At 41.9% G+C, this 17,202-nt stretch overlaps 1 protein-coding gene across 1 annotated transcript in view; it reads right to left on the bottom strand.

The window, feature by feature from the left end:
* The window catches only part of PTDSS1 (phosphatidylserine synthase 1), a 73,019-nt gene that overhangs the window by 38,247 nt on the left and 17,570 nt on the right, over nt 1-17,202 (bottom strand). Inside the window, exons 3-5 of the mRNA XM_002819300.5 lie at nt 12,461-12,505; nt 9,459-9,583; nt 1,286-1,444 (exon numbers count right to left, since the gene is read on the bottom strand). Coding sequence (XP_002819346.2) covers nt 1,286-1,444; nt 9,459-9,583; nt 12,461-12,505 — 329 coding nt within the window. The remainder of the gene's footprint in view (nt 1-1,285; nt 1,445-9,458; nt 9,584-12,460; nt 12,506-17,202) is intronic.

Here is a 17,202-nt window from a genome sequence, read left to right as displayed (position 1 = left end):
ATTGGAGAGGTACTTTGTTAAGATGAGGTCATAGGCAGTACAGTGAGCTGCTAATCCAATATGACTTGTGTCCTTATAAAAGGGAATGCTCTTGTGTCCTTATGAAAAAGAACACATGGGGCTGGGCACAGTGGCTCACGCCTGTAATCCCAGCACTTTGGGAGGCTGAGGTGGGCAGATCACGAGGACAGGAGATTGAGACCATCCTGGCTAACATGGTGAAAACCTGTCTCTACTAAAAATACTAAAAATTAGCTGGGCGTGGTGGCACACGCCTGTAGTTCCAGCTACTCGGGAGGCTGAGGCAGAAGAATGGCGTGAACCCAGGAGGCGGAGCTTGCAGTGAGCCAAGATCACGCCACTGCACTCCAGCCTGGGCGAGAGCGAGACTCCATCTCAAAAAAAAAACAAAACAAAACAAAAAAAGAACACCATGAAGGCTCAGACACGCACAGGGAGAATGCCACGTGACCAGGAAGGGGTCATGCATCAACAAGCCCAGGGACCACGACTGCCAGCAAATCACAAAGATAGAGAAGGAGCCTGGAAAAAATGCTCCGAAAGGCCCCAGCGGGAACCAGTCCTGCCGACGCTTTGATCTCGGACTTCTGGCCTCCAGAACAGTGACAGGCACATTAACGGAAGCCACATCTAGTTGGCACATGTCTCTAAGTTAGGGTCAGGACAATGATGAGCATGGAGAAGTATACTGCGTATGTGGCCAAATTCTGCTCACTGGGAATGATTCATAATGATAGAACAATAATGAGTTAGTTCCCAAAATTTCATTTTGCTAATAGTTTTTCAAGACTATAACTCTTTTATTAAGTAAATGCAACAAACTTTTGATTCCTGACATATTAGAGCTAACATTTGGAATCCATTTTGCAGCTACCAAATACCCTGGATGCTCTTATAGTACTTGAACACACAATTCTATTATCTCAAACTGGAAGCTAGTTAGTAGGTCAACTGACCTATTGAATTCTAAGCAGATCTCCTCATTCCCATTTATTCGTCTTACTTGGAATTTTAACTTCTTTCTTTAGCTTTATTTCATTTGTTTCTCTTTAAGACTTGCAGGACAGAGGTACACTTTATTAAGTTAACAAGGAGGTTTTTTAAATATTTGCTTGTTTTTTAAACAGAAGTATAAAATATTCTTCTGTTTTGTACCACATGAGCTGGAGAATGGATTAACTGACTATTAACTGACATACTTTTTCCTATATATAAACTACACACACGGCACAGTCTGGGGAACCCCCAATGCCCTCCTTCTTACCTCAGTCAGCTCCCAGGTAATACTGATTGTCCAGCAGAGACCGTAACTACGGATCAGCAAGGCCTTCATGGCCCAGCCCCAGAAATGTCCAAATGCAAAAATATCAAAGTGGCTGATAATCCTCTCCCAGGTGATCACATGGCAGTTCACAGCATACTCCTATTTAAAATAAAAAAAGAGAATAATTAGTGAAATTCTAGAAATCAACTTGCTTCCAGGATTCTGCCGGTAAATGAAAAGAACAGATATGAACTTGACAACTAATAAGTCCTACTCAGTAAAAAATGAGAAAGTTTTAATAACTTAAGGGTCTTGAGGGAAAATAGACAAGTATTTGAGTTTATAAATCAAAACTGCTTTGCTCTGAATTGCAAAAGCTGCATTAAAATGAGAAGCAAAATAATTTTACGAAGGCTTAACATATCCTAAAGAAGTGGTATCACATAGATCATGTCATCGGACCACAGGGCAACGATATTAAAGCCAGTAACTAAAGCACAAATAAAAGATTCCCAATAGATTTGGAAATTTAAACACACATTTCTAAATATCATGGATTAAAGAAGAAATCATAATAGGAATTTTTTTTAACGTGTCATAATGATAATGAAAATACACCATGTAAAAATTGAACTTTAGAGGAAAATGTAAAGCCTTAAATAGTTATGCTAGAAAAAAGAAGAAAAGCACCCAACTTCAGTAATTAAAAGAGAACTCCCCTCCCCAAAAATATATCAGATACTACATAATTTAAATATTAAAAATTACAAAGCTTTTCAGAATGTTGGTTCCATTTCTAATATCTTTGTTTTTTGATTATACATATTTCTAAGTAATTTAATATCTTATCATATGACTGCATGACAATATGATAATATAACATTTATTGGGAATCTCTACATTTCACATCCTTTCTTCCCAAAATTAATTTGACAGGCAGTAGTAAGAGTTGGCAAATATTCACCCCCTGTAATCAGCCAGCTGAAAAAAATTCCTATAAACTATAATAGTTTTAAATTCCAGAAATGATACTTTCTGAGAGCAAAAGAGCTTCCCTGTCTCTTCTGAAACCCACCACACATCAGATTTCCTTCTCAGATAAAATGCATTTCAACTTGCAAAGCTGAACAAACATTTTTAAGAATTCTATTTTTTGAGAAGCAGTATGATGTGAGATTATGCTGTGTAAATGGGAAATCTGGAGAAAAGAGGATAAAATTCAATAGGGATAAGTCAAGATAAGGCTTTAAAAAAAACAAACTGCCCTGCAATAAGATGAAAAGTCTCGTTCCCGGACTCTGGAACAGCACGTTCTTGTCACAGAGAATTGCAGGCTGACAGAGGGAAATGCCCTTAGGCTGAAGCAGGTTGTATATTAGGTTAAGGAGCAGGGCCACATCCAGTCAACCTCAAATGTCTCAACCACCCCACCCTCTTCTTTATTCTGGAATACACTGCGTAGAGTTAGATAAGGAAGGGGTAAAATCTGTTTTTAGAAGGCTGCTCTTAAAGTAATCACAGCTTGCAGATAACTCTGGAGGACTTTATACTCTATTAAGTATCTCTATGCTTTGACATGTGGGAAGGCATTTTAAAAATCATAAAGACCAATCCGTCTATTTGCAGTATAGTTAGTAATGAACAGATTTGCCAATTATCCCCTTCATAAGACCTGAGGTCCTTGTCCTGGAAGGGCCACAGGGCACTGCAGTTTAAAGCAGCCAGAGAGCTGCATGCAGGCAGAACCCTGGGAATCAGGAGGAACAGGCTTTAACTGAAGACAGCATAGAGCTAAAGCCTGGAAAGGGGGTCAAGTGGACAGGTGCATGCCTGTGAGCAAAAGATGGGTAAAGACAGATTCTGCTGACCTCCCAACTGGTCCTAGGCTGATCTTGGTGGCCTTACCCTCTGCCTTGCTTGCTGGACACCTAACCAAATACCAAGTCCTATTCACTTTACCTCCCCAGGTTGTTCTTTTACGCTTCTCGCTGCCACTATTATTTCTTGCTTAGACTTCCGTAATAATAGCTTTCGAAACTGTGGAATGTGTCAGGCACATAACAAAGTATAGATGATGCTATAATAAGCACCTAGGTGTTCACATTCAGCTTAAGACTACAGAGATCTTGAAAATCATAATCAGATCACAGAATGTGCATGCATGTGTGTAAGGGTGTCTGGGGCAGGAGGGTGGGGAGAAAGGGGCTGGGTAACATGCCCGTCCCAATGTAGAAGGATCTCCACTACTACACACGCCAGGTCTCCAGCCCAACTATCTTTTCACTCCTCTCTGGGGCAGTTGCTGACTTTGGAAGAAGAAAGAGATCCAACCTCTTTTGGGTCCTCTTTGGAAATTATTTGCCTACAGACAGCACAGGTTCTCATCAGCTCCCCCAGCCATGCAGCAATTTTTGTGGGTCAGGCCCTGCTTTGTAGAAGCAGCTTGTGGTTGTCTAATGGGCTAGGGGAAGATAGGCTTGCTTAATTCAGCCCAGGTCTAAAGCAATCTGCTCCACTGAGCTTTTACAGGAAGAAATCAGCTGAGATTTTGAACTCTTGTTTCTGTTTCCAAACTCAACTAGAAATGGAGGTATTTATTGATTGACCTCCTAAAACATCAACACAGGTCATGTAGCTCCTCTGCTTATAAACCTTCCATGGCCTTTTCATTCACTTAGAATAACACTCAAACTCCTTGTCCCAGCTGGCTCAGCCCTGGCAGCCTCTTAGCTCAGGCAGGGCCCTCTGCCTCATGATCCCCACACTTCTTCCGTACCAGACTGGTCCCAGCTCCCCACACCCCCAATCAGGGCCTCTACACAGACTGTGCCCTTTGTAACGATCGTGCTTCCTTGAATCTATGACATGCCTTTTTCACACTGTATTGTTTTGAGAATTAGGGTGACTATTTCAATATATTACAATGTATAGCACTTTAAATATAAGGTTTCTTTTTTTTTTTTTTTTTTTGAGACAGCGTTGCCTAGGCTGGAGTGCAGTGGCACCATCTCAGCTCACTGCAACCTCCGCCTCCCAGGTTCAAATGATTCTCCTGTCTCAGCCTCCCGAGTAGCTGGGATTACAGTTGCGTGCCACCACGCCCAGCTAATTTTCGTATTTTTAGTAGAGACAGGGTTTCACCATGTCGGCCTCAAACATGGTCTCAAACACCAGGCTGGTCTCAAACTCCTGACCTCTTGATCCACCCACCATGGCCTCCCAAAATGCTGTGATTACAGGCATGAGCCACCATGCCCAGCCCAAGGTTTCTTTTTTTCTCCTCCAAAAAGTCATACCTATAATTGATGGTGCATCTTAAAATTGATGTTGACCTCACAAAGCCATGACCAATCTTAACATTATAAAAAGCGAGACCACCAGACACTGTGTGCCTCCTAGTGTGATACGCAGCACCAGCTATGAAGCAGTCCCACTATAAAAACCGATCTGGAATCTAGAATCTCATCCAGCCCCTACATCTGAGTTCTACTTTAGAGAAGATATAGGGGGACAAAAAGAACATGTTAAATGATGATTCTGCAAATGCAGCTGCAAAATCCAGATGTGAAAAACCCTATAGAATAAGCAATGTGGTTTCTTTGACAAATAAATTTTCAGGACATGATGAGGGGAATTACAGATGAAAAGAGATTTAAAAGACACATCAAATGCAATGTGTAAACCTTGTCTGGATCCTATTTTGAATAAATCAACTGTACAGAACATTTACGAAGCGACTGCAGAAATGTGAACACTCACTGCGTACTGTTCACTGTTCAGTGGTTATGCTAAAAAAAAAAAAGAAAAGAAAAGCCCATCTATTTTAGGTTTAATTTCTGAGAACTGTTTCAAAATAATCCAGGATGTGGGATGAAAAGATGAAACAAGTTTGGGCCTGTGTCGATAATATTGACACTGGGTGATGGGTACATGAGGTTATAGATTCTCTCTACTCTTGCATAGGTTTAAAATTTTTCATAATAAAATTCTAAAAAGCTGTTGAAATTGTCTTAGGGTTCAATAGCCAACAATTATTTGTTTAATTTGCCTTCTGGTAGACTCTAAGCTCCAAGAGGACAGGGAGCACGTCCACCCTCTCCCCCACTCCCACCAGCATGGGATGGTGTCTTATGCAGAAGAAAAGCTGGGTCAGCATTAATTAGCCAAAGACTGCTGCTTCAAGACAACCCAGTCTACAAACTTGTCTGAAGCTTAAAGACATATTTTTGAATAGAATCAATATTTTAAAATGCAGCAACTTTTCAATTACACAAAAAACTGCCTCTAATGGGATTTCAGTGATCCAATTTATAATATTTATAATATTATAATATTAATTCTAAGGGATTTATAATATTTTATAAATATTTATATTATAATATATATTTTATAAATATTTATATTTATAATATATAATATTTTATAAATATTTATAGTATATATTTTATGACTATTTATAATATTTATATTATATAATATTTTATAATATTAATTTATAATATTAATTCTAAGGGAAAATGAAGTCTGAGTCTCAATGTATGATACCAGGCATAGACCATGGTCTATCAAGATTAGGAATGGGTAGCAGCATGAAGGAGTGGAGAGAGTAGGGACTCTGGGAAGCCAGGAATTATAGACCTGTCTTGCATAAAGGAACCACTAATGAATAGGTCCTTAGAATTGCAAAAGACAACTTTAAAGAAGTATAAAGGGATGGGATTAGAGATGGAGAAGATGAGGCTGTTTTAGCACCAGTTAGAACTCTACAGGCTGAACACAGCCTCGTGCTTTACTTTGGCAAGAAAGATTTAGCCAATACTTGAAAACCAGAGTTCAAAAGCCAGGTTCGGCTACTTGGGGGCTGTAACTTTGACATCTGGATGTCCCTGTGATGTCAAATTCTTAAGAAAGCCAGGTGTGAAGAGCATTATTATTCGATTCAATTTCCTCCTACTGGCTGTGAGAACTGGAGCACATCCACCTGCAAGTCAGTTTACTTTGCAATGTGACCACTTTTGCTCAAAAATGCAAGAAAGATGTCTGGGAAAATATTACACTTCGGATATCTTTCTCCCAATTTCTATTTCCTAAGGCTCCTCTGAGCATCAAAGCACTTATTTTTATAACTATATACTGAAAGCACACTCCAAATGAAAAGTACAGGTTTTGACGCCAGAGAGATCCATCGGCTTGTGTTTTCAGTGAGATACTGTATTTTAAGCTTCCATCTCCTCCTCTGTAAAATGGTGATATGAACGTCTAGCATGCATGCATGAGGCTTATGTAGAATATAAAGTGCCCTGCACAGTGTCTGACATAGACAATTCATAATAAATAACTGCCATTATCCTCATAACCGTCATCTGCATTATCATCATCATCATAGGCTAAGAAGTCAACCTCCGTCATTCTCTCCCTTAGAGTAAAAAAATTCCAAAACAGACTTTCTCCCCCGAGACTGATAAATAATTTCTGGCATTCTTATTTTTGCTTTAAGCATATCCCTTAAAAAATTTACAGATAACAATCTTTAAATACCACTCTAAGAAGGATTTGACCAATGTCACTATGGGGGAATGATTATTTCTTGGACCTTTTATGAAGTCCCTTTGTGTTACTTCTTGTTTGTCAAAGCAAACCCATCTATGGCCCAAATTCCTGTTCTCCTTTTCAGAAAAGAATTAACCTGTACCAAATGTTGGGATTAAAAAACACTGGAAAAGAACACATTATAATATAAAATAGTGTGATATTGTGAGTCATAATAAATACATAGTTTGGTCCTTCTCCCCAGTTCCTGGCTCAAAGCTCCTGAAACCCTTACAATTTCCTGACCAATAGGGGTGCCAGGTGCATCTTTTGTTCTAATATCTGTTCTTTGACCCCAGTTGCTGACACAGAGCTCCTAATTCCTTGGAGTTTCCTGGGTGATAGGAGCATCTTTTGTTCTAATGAGGTGACTTGGTAAGTTCCTGGGTTGGGGCTGGTCATCAGAAAGACCAAACCATGATTAGAAGCCTAGAACTTTCAGTCCCACCTTCCATCCTCCGGGAAGGAGAGCAAGACTGGAGATTGAGTTAAAAATCATGGAGGGCTGGGAGCAGTAGTTCACACCTGTAATCCCAGCACTTTGGGAGGGCAAATCACCTGAGGTCAGGAGTTTGAGACTAGTCTGGCCAACATGGTGAAACCCCATCTCTACTAAAAATACAAAAATTAGCCAGGCGTAGTGGCAGGTGCCTGTAGTCCCAGCTATTTGGGAGGCTGAGGCAGGAGCATTGCTTGAACCAGGGAGGTGGAGGTTACAGTGAGCCGAGATTGTGCCACTACATTCCAGCCTGGGCGACAGAGCGAGACTCCGTCTTGGAAAAAAAAAAAAAAAATTGATCATGGGCCGGGTGTGGTGGCTCACACCTGTAATTCCAGCACTTTGGAAGGCTGAGATGGGTGGATCACTTGAGGTCAGGAGTTTGAGATCAGCCTGGCCAACATGTTAAAACCCTGTCTCTACTAAAAATACAAAATTAGCTGAGTGTGGTGGTGCATGCCTATAATCCCAGTTCCTCAGGAGGCTAAAGCAGGAGAATCACTTGAACCTGGGAGGCCAAGGTTGCAGTGAGCTGAGATCATGCCACTGTGCTCCAGCCTGGGTGACAGAGTGAGGCGCCATGTCAAAAAAAAAAAAAAAAAAAAAAGCCAAGCCTGGTGGCTCATACCTATAATCCCAGCACTCTGGGAGGCCGAGGCAGGCAGATCATTTGAGGTCAGGAGTTCGTGAGCAGCCTGGCCAACATGGTGAGACCACCGTCTCTACTAAAAATACAAAAGTTAGCCAGGTGTAGTGGCAGGTGCCTGTAATCCTAGCTATTCGGGAGGCTGAAGCAGGATAATCGCTTGAACCTGGGAGACGGAGGCTGCAGTGAGCCGAGATTGTGCCACTGCACTCCAGCCTAGGCAACAGAGTGAGACTTTGTCTCAAAAAAAAAAATCATGCCTATGTGATAGTCTCCATAAAAATCTCTGAACTCTGGGGTTCAGAATTTCCAGGTTAGTGAACACATCCACATGCTGGGAGGGTGGTGTACCCCAACACCACAGAGACAGAAGCTTCTGCCCTCAGGACTCTGCTGGACCTCGCCCTAGGTACCTCTCCATCTGGCCGTTCACCTGTATCCTTTATCATATCCTTTACAATAAGCTGGCAAACTTAAATACTTCCCTGAGTTCTATGAGCCATCATAGCAAATGATCGTGCACAAGGAGGATATTGTGGGAACCCCTGATTTGTAGCTGATTGGTCAGAAGCACAGGTGACAGCCTGGACTTGCGAGTGGCATCTGAAATGTGGGCAGTCTTATAGGACTGGGCCCTTAACTAGTGGGATCTGACGCTAACTCCAGGTGTCAGGAAAGTTAAGAGAACTGGTTAGTGTGGGAAAAACCCACACATCTGGTCACAGAAGTATTTACCGTCAGTGAAGAGAAAAACAGCTGGTTTTTCCCATATAATTAGTCTCCTCGGTAAAAGCCAAAATAGAGTCGTTTTAGCCAAGAATAAAATTTTTTTGTATGGTTTAATAAAAATAATAGTAACAAATGAAATAAACTAATTCATTACAACTGGCCTCTCTGTGGCAAGCAGTGGAGCAGGAGCAAGGCATCAGGGTCAGAGAGTGCAGGTGCTGAGGGTGATGCTGACGGGTGCAGGGGCAGCCACCATGACCTAGGGCATGGCCCAACAACATGGGGTGTTGGGGGTACCATGGCAGACCTCGCAGTAGGCCTCACAGATAATGCTACTTTGTTCACTTCACAATAACCCCCAATAAGTATTACTACGTCAACTTACAAAAAAATGGAATAATCTAACAAGTACTTTGCCCAAAGTCCCACAACTACCAAGTAACAGAGGCAGAATTCACACCCAAGGCTGTCTGATAATAATGTGTGTGTTCTTCCTCACAGACCCCTTTGCGTAATGAGAGGATTTCCTTTCCCTGGACTCTATCACCTGTGGACAACCATGCAACTCAACAACCCTCCCAGAGACCTGGTTTTTAGGTAACTACACAGGAAATACAGAGAAGGAACAATTTAAAATGTCAAGTCTACTACCTCTTACACCCAAGAAAGAATCTACCAGTTTCTCCAAGAGGCCACTGACAAGTACATACCATGACATCTGCTTCCCTTGTGGCGTATCGAAGATTTGGATCTAGCCAATACATTAGAGATTTAACCTGCTCGAAATTCAGGAAGAGTAGGAATACCAGGAACAGGAAGTAGAGCACACTGAGTCCTGAGAGAAAAAAAAACATGCTGAAATTTAGAAGAGATCCAATAGTCAGACACACACGATACACATTAGACTCGAATGGCATTGCCAAAACCAGACACTAAGATTGCAGCACAGCCTGTCAAGACTCCTCTTATAATCTGGGATTTCCCTTGATGAGGCAGTCTGATACACAGTCCTAATTCAGATTGAGGGGGTCAAGAAAACCATCTCTGAGAAACTGATGCTAACTTAGACTGAGACTTGAAGGATCATGAGGCAAAGGGTGTGTGGGGTGGGTGTGAGGATTGCACGCAACATTCAGGTAGAGAACAGCGTGCAGGTTGGTTTCCGAAAAGAGAAATGTCTAGGACCCCGTATGTGGCTAGAGCACTGGCAGAGAGGGGAATGGAGCAAGGCAGCCCTGAAGTGACCGTCAGGGCTTAAAGGCCACGGCCAAAATTTCAGATATGATTGTAAGTTAAGTGGGGAAATAAGATGATCTAGGTAACATTTTAAAAAGCCAACTAAGTGGACTGGAGGAGGGCAAGGCTGGGTGTGGACAGTACTACCGATATAAGGTTCAAGAGGCGGCCCAGGGCCACTTTTTTGAGACTTACACTCCACATTACCCCGTGTAGGCATTATTTTATTGTCCTATCATCTCATAATTGCTATCCTAATAATCACTATGTGTCATTTTAAAAAGAAATGTTAACAATGCACTTTTAGAAGGCAAAAGCCTGTCCAATACATTTTAGAGAGATTTCAGAAACGATCACGAGGGGTTTTGTGGTTTCTCTTTCTCTTGAACCCATCGGAATTAGAATGTTTATGTGGGACATTTAGAGACCGTGATACAAATGACCTTGTATCACAGCGTCCATCCAAACTTGGCTCAGCACTAATCTCCAGTGAGCCACTCCAGAGAAGAGCATGTCTGTGGTTGGAATGAAATCCACTGCAAGCACTATAGTGCCAGGCCTTCCAACGGGCACCCCTCTCCAGGCCTCAGGGAGTTCAAGTGAGGCCTGGGTGGTATGTGGCCAGCCCATAATTGTGCAACCTAGGGCCCAGGGAATGCACATTTTTTAGGCAAGTTGATACGAGAATTGCCTTCAGTTTGCACGTATGTACCACCCATTTTTTTTACCAATTTTCACCACAAATGCCCCCCACTACACTTTTTAATAATTATGATCCTCTTGAATAATTACATTAGGACAGAAAGAATCTGTGGTGTAGGGATTCTCAATCTGGAGTTCTCGGTTGGACCTCAAGGTCTGTGAAGCCCTGGACACTATATGCAGAACTGTGCATGGTGAATGTCCATGGATGCACACATAGGGAATGGGTCTATCTATAGGTCTCATCGGATTATCAAAGGGCTCCATGCTCCCAAAAGGCTCTCAAGAAGGAAATAAAACTGCTTACTACCTATCATAGATCATTTGAAATAGGAAGAATTCAGATGTGTCCAAATAGCTGAAAATAACTTATAACTTCAAACAGCACTATTAAATCAATGGGAGGTATGTACGTTATAGCCAGGACTATGTTTTTGAAAATGTAAATGGAATCAGGTCACCCTGGGAAAAACCCTTCCGTGATTTCCCCCTGCCCGTCATGCCCTGCTTTTTACCCTGGCCCACAGTCCCCATGATTACATCTGTGCCCAATGACTCTCTGACTTCTCTTCTACTCTTCTCCCAGGGCTCACTATACTTGGGCCACACTGGCCTGGAAGTGGTTTCTAGCTGTGGGCCATTTTAGCAGCTTTTCCCCTTGCCTGGGATGCTCCCCTCCCCCAGAATCTTTGCAGGCTTGAATCCTTCTTTGTATGACAGTTTCAGACTTGGCATCACTCCCTCAGGCCTCCCATCACTCCTCAAGCTAAACCAGACACCAGCTCCTGTCACCTCCCCTGGTCTTAACTAGCTTCCTAATAACTTCAGATAGCTGATATTTTTTTGATTACTGATTTGTGTAATAGTTTGTTTACTAGCTGTCCTCTGTCTCCAAGTGGAAGGGCAGCTTCTTGAGGGCAGGCTCCTGTCTGTCTGGTCTTGCCTGGTGGCCTCAGGGCCCAGAGCAGCACCTGTCACACAGCTCACTCAGTGAATGGCTGCTGAGTGAAAAGTTCACAAATCAATTCAAAGAGACTAAGAGTTACCTAGAAGCTCTGAAGGCTGAAAGAAAAATAGGCAGCTTTTAGCAAAATAGCAATTCCTTAGAGTTCTTGAACATTTTTACATAAGATTACATTTTCCAAACCTAAAATAATTCATTTGGTGACTTATTTAGGCCAGATAAAGCCAATATCCAAAGTTTTGAAGATGCATTTTTAAATCCATTTAGGTGATTTCACTATTTAGACTACAAAATCAGGTAAAAATAAGACATCCAATATTTATATGCTTATTTTTAACTCTTAGTTCAAATTAGGGTTCTTCGTCAGAAGTCTTTCTCTTTCCAAGTTCTTTCTCATTCATAACACTGAAGAAATTGAATTGCTTTGTTTTCATTCCCTTCCAGATGCTCACAAGACAAATGTGCTCATAGTGGGTACTTGGGCTTGCACTAGTAAGAAGCAGTATGAAAACACATAAAGGAAAACAAGAGATATTTGCTTAAGTCAAATCCTGTGTACATTAAGAGACAACAACATAAGGAGGCATGTGGAGTTGAAACAGTTCATGTGTAAGAGAATTTAAGTCATCAACAACACTTTATTTTGTGTCAAATAATTTTAAGAAAACATGTATATTAGGAACATCAAAAAGTAAAAAGGTAGAATAAAGTTTTAACTAGTGAGAGTGGCAAGTAAAAGTCTTAAAGTGATAAACAGAAAAAAAGATGAAAAAAATAGAACATCCTTTTACATTGCTAATGGAAACTCACCAAAAACCATTCGCCATAAGGCTGGATGAGGTCGAGTGAACGGACCTGCAAATAAATAACATTATAAAGTTAGAAGGAACTGGTTTCAGAGAAGGCTAAAACTTAAGGTGCTGCTGATCTCCATACAGATAACAAGAAGAAAAAGCTCTCTACTGTTAAAAGTTTTTTTTTTTTTTTTTTTTTTTTTCCTCTACATAAACACTTTGAGGTCAAAGTTTGGTTGAAATGTTTGCTCCACATTATAACAACTGTCACCACAATCATCACAGGCACCACTCTCCACAACAGAGATTTTTTTAAAGCTTTGTCTTGAGAAGTCAGAACATAATTTCCCTTGGAAACAATGTTGTAATAGTGAGTGGGTCACCAGGCTAGGCTTAAGTGTGTGTGACACATATTGTACCTTAACAAGTAAAATGTCCCAGCTGCCCAGGAGCTCCAGGGAAAGAGGTTCTGGACAGCACAGTCATCATCCTGTGTGTGCGTTTGCATGTGGGTGTGTGCGTGTGTGTATGCATGTGCGTGTGTGTGTGTGTGTGAGAGAGAGAGACAGACTGAAAAATAACAGAGGAAAAAGAAACACTGCGTGGCTTTTGATATGACCTGTGCCGACAAAACACCTCTGACATGGCAATCCGGTTCAGACACATGCAGATTCCACACAACTGAAACAAAAGTCTCATAGGACAAAACTTTCCCTTATGACAAGTGATACGCCAATACTTTCTTTTTTCATTAAAAAAGCAGAAGAGGGAGAAGAAAGCAAGCTGAGCCTTGACCTTACACCTCACAGCTATGGAAAAGCACCATTCTGGTGAGTACCTGTTCTGTGCGGGGCTGCCAACGCCTTTGAACAGCCTTCCTACACTTGCAGAATTTCCAACTTTATGAATCCCACGTCCCCAGGAGAGACACCAGAGCTTGTTTCCCAGCTTTCTTTACAGGTGGGGCTCGGTCTGCAGTGGCACTTGTGCCAGGCTTGGCCTCAGGAGCTAGTGACAGTAAAGGGAGTAGGCACAGTTCTCCTCTCTCTCTGTTTCTCTAGCCCTGGCTAGTAGGGGCAGTAGGCAGGTGGTGACCATCCAAAGTGGCACTCCCTTAGAATCCATTGCAGAAGTGACACTGGGGCAGATCATAGCCCACGCTTGCTGGGGTTTCCTCCTTAGAACAGTTCTGGGGGTGGTGTCTGTTTCTGGAAGCTCAGACTATGGTTGGTTTCCAAGCAAGCCTATGACACTGTGAGCCACTCCTAGTCTTTAACAGGCTCTTTAATGAGCACAGTCAGCTTCTGTTGCTTGCAATCTTGAATCCTATCTGAGGCAAACATTCCACTGTAAGTTTTATTCCTGAATTCATTCTAAAATCAACTATATATTCTTAAAAAGACCACATTGAAACATATTTTAACTACTTTCTTTTGATGAGTCAAGTTCTTATTACGAAAATCAGTTACAAGTACCCCCCACCATTCAAATCTATCAGTTCCTAGGTGGCAGTTTGGACGGTGAGTTTGGTTCATGAGAGACTCTACTTTATCCAAATGCGTTTGCATTTGGTTCCTGCGTTTTGTATGGCAGGTAGTGAGAACTCAGATGGTTAGGGGTTTATTGAAAATTCATCTAAATCTGTTTGATTTCTGAGTTCTAATAGTGAGGGCTCAGACAGTGAGGAATACCTATATTCCTTTTCAAAATCAGCTGCTTCTTTCTCAGAAAGTCACAGTGAAGGTTATAAACCAGGATCCCCCGCCAGGTAATGTGACACCATCACCTTTTGTCAAGTCATTGGGAAACTCATGGCTAAAATTATCATCTTTTAAGTTATTTTCACTTCCAAATGCTCCTCTTTACTCATGGTAGGCGATAGCTCTTGACTTGTCACCATAAGTGACTTCTGTATTTTGGTGGCTGCCTGGCTTGCAAATATTACTTCATCTATAACATTAAATTAACCTTGTAGACATAAAATGGGACGTCAGTTTTCTGTATAGTTTCCTCTTATAAGGTTCAACTCAAAAACTGTGTGACCTATTATTTGGCTTGCGACAAAATCAGCACTTAAAAATCCTATAATGTTATTCCCAAGAGCAATCATAATGACAGGAGTCAGCAGTACCTTCCTGACCACTTACTATGCACCAGGCTGTGGAATGAGACACTCCCACACAGTGTCATAAGGACTCAGTGACAAAGGTGTCATCATTACTCCCACTTTACAGATAAGGGTACTGAGGCAGAGGAACCTGCCCGGGGTCATGCAGCTCATGGAGTCCACCTTAGTTCCATCAGAGCCTCCTGTGTCACCAGGCTGAGTCGTGAGGAGCACCTGGGGACTTTCCTATGAACTTTCACAGAACTGGGTTGGCTCAGGAAGGGGAGAGGGTTAGAGAGGGTGTCTGAGGGTTGAGCCCAGACTGGTTTCAGAACCAGGAGAGTGAGGGGAAAGAAACAAGCTGGAGTGTTTAGAGCTGATGCAACAGGGGGAAAGGCATGGTGCAGGCTTTACGGTAATGTGGAACTGATAAGCAGGCTCAGGAAAAGCAAGACCAGGGAAAGGGCAGGGAACTGATAGCTCTAGAGATAAAAGCCAGGGACCACCCTAATCCAGGGAGGTGGGAACCACTGGTAACTTTTGCCTACAAAAGCTGAGATAAGGCCCTGGAATGTAAGGTGACCCTTTCAGTAACTAACTTCAAAACCCAGTCTAGGTTTGATTTCAACCATCAAATCTGCTGCCCTGTAAGTGTGAGCCTTATCATAACTGCCCATTGCCTCCTGAGAAGAAACTCTGAATTTTTTAAAGCGGTATTTTAAAAAGTACATTTTAGTAGCATTATATACTAACAGTGCAATCTTTACTGTCAGACAGCAGTATTGCTAAAAGTATCATTTTACTTTTTCAAAAACAATCGAGGATAAGGCTGGCGTGTTCTTGATTATAAATCCTGATACTTATGCTCACTAGATTACTTGCACCTGGCTACTCCAGTCAAGTCATCTTTGCAGAGCCTAAGGGTGTATGTGCCAGGGGTGGGGACGCAACTGAGGAAGAGCCCCACCTTCCACAGCATCACCTGCCCGGCATGAGCCCCACCTGTAGCATCCTGTGAACATTCATGTCATCTCAATGCCTTCTCCACAGATCTTATTTCCCAACAGACTATTGACTACTTTCTCAGTGGTCTTGTAAAGGCAGGCTTCCTTTTCTTCTCTGAGCATTGTTATGGTTCTGAGGTTATTAGAAGGGCTCAGCCTCATGGTTGCTTTCCACAGGAGTTCCTACTACTTATCTGTGCTTTATATCAGATTTGATAAAAGCTGCCTGGGAGAATTTGGATCTGTGGTTTGGTTACTCACTCTCTTGCTTATGTTGGAGAATTGGGGAAGACTTCTTAGGGCAGTGGTGCAGCAACAAACGCTGGGTTTTGGTTTTCTTATGAGGGACATTTAAAAACTATGTGTTTTATTTATTGTTCCTTCCACCTAGAATGCATCATTTTCTTTTTCTTTTTTGTTTTTTTGAGACGAGTCTCACCCTGTCACCTAGGCTGGAGTGCACTGGCACGATCTCAGCTCACTCAGGCTTCGATCTCAGCTCGCTGCAGGCTTCGTATCCCAGATTCAAGTGATTCTCCTGCCTCAGCCACCCTAGTAGCTGGGATTACAGGCATGTGCCACCACGCCCAGCTAATTTTTGTATTTTTAGTAGAGACAAGGTTTCACCATGTTGGCAAGGCTGGTCTCAAACTCCTGACCTCAAGTGATCCGCCCACCTCAGCCTCCCAAAGTGCTGAGATTACAGGTGTCAGCCACCGCGCCTGGCCTAGAATACATCATTTTCAATCAGATATTAAGAGCAAGGTTAATTTCAAAAGAAATAGAAACCAAATGTCTTCATCATGAGAAGAGCTAGCGTTTTAAAATCTACGTCAGAAATTAGAAAATAAGATCATTGCCTGACTCACCAGAAACAGTTACACCTATAAAAAATTAAGTTCACAGGACTTCACCTTAGGGAAATATAATTATTTTAATAAAAATCAGACATTGCCTGTCCAACAGCTAACATTTGTATTCTCAGGCCAGAGGCCCCCTGGCAGACCCTCTTAGTCAGCTTCTCCTTTTGATTATTATTAGTTAGAGTTCTTCTAGGAAAATTTGGGAAGGTGAAAAAAATGATCTCTAGGCAACTTTCAAACCTAAGGAAAAGAAAATTTATTTATTTATTTACTTATTTATCTGAGATGGAGTATTGCTCTGTTGCCCAAGCTGGAGTGCAGTGGTGCAATCTCGGCTCACTACAACCTCCGCCTCCCGGGTTCATGCAATTCTCCTGCCTCAGCCTCCTGAGTAGCTGAGATTACAGGCATGCGCCATCCCACCTGGCTAATTTTTGTATTTTCAGTAGAGACAAGGTATCGCCATGTTAGCCAAGCTGGTCTTGAACTCCTGACCTCAAGTGATCCACCCGCCTTGGCCTCCCAAAATGCTGCGATTACAGGCGTGAGCCAGTACGCTGGGCTGGAAAATTTTTTTTTTTACAAAAAGTAGTGAAGCAGGGGACACATGATGGAAGGAGAAAGGAACTTTTTTTTTTTTTAATTTAGAAGATGGTGACCTTTTGGACCACTTTTAAACATCAAGGAGACATGATTACCATTATCTTAGCAAAGAGAAGTCAAATGACACAGAAGGACAAACAATGATAAACTCAGGAAAAATAAGAAATACTAGTTTTTCACT

This window comes from Pongo abelii, chromosome 7 (assembly GCF_028885655.2).
Source record: "Pongo abelii isolate AG06213 chromosome 7, NHGRI_mPonAbe1-v2.0_pri, whole genome shotgun sequence".
NCBI lineage: Eukaryota > Metazoa > Chordata > Mammalia > Primates > Hominidae > Pongo > Pongo abelii.
The sequence above is the reverse complement of the archived record's forward strand: the minus strand, read 5'-3'. Positions and strand labels throughout refer to the sequence as shown.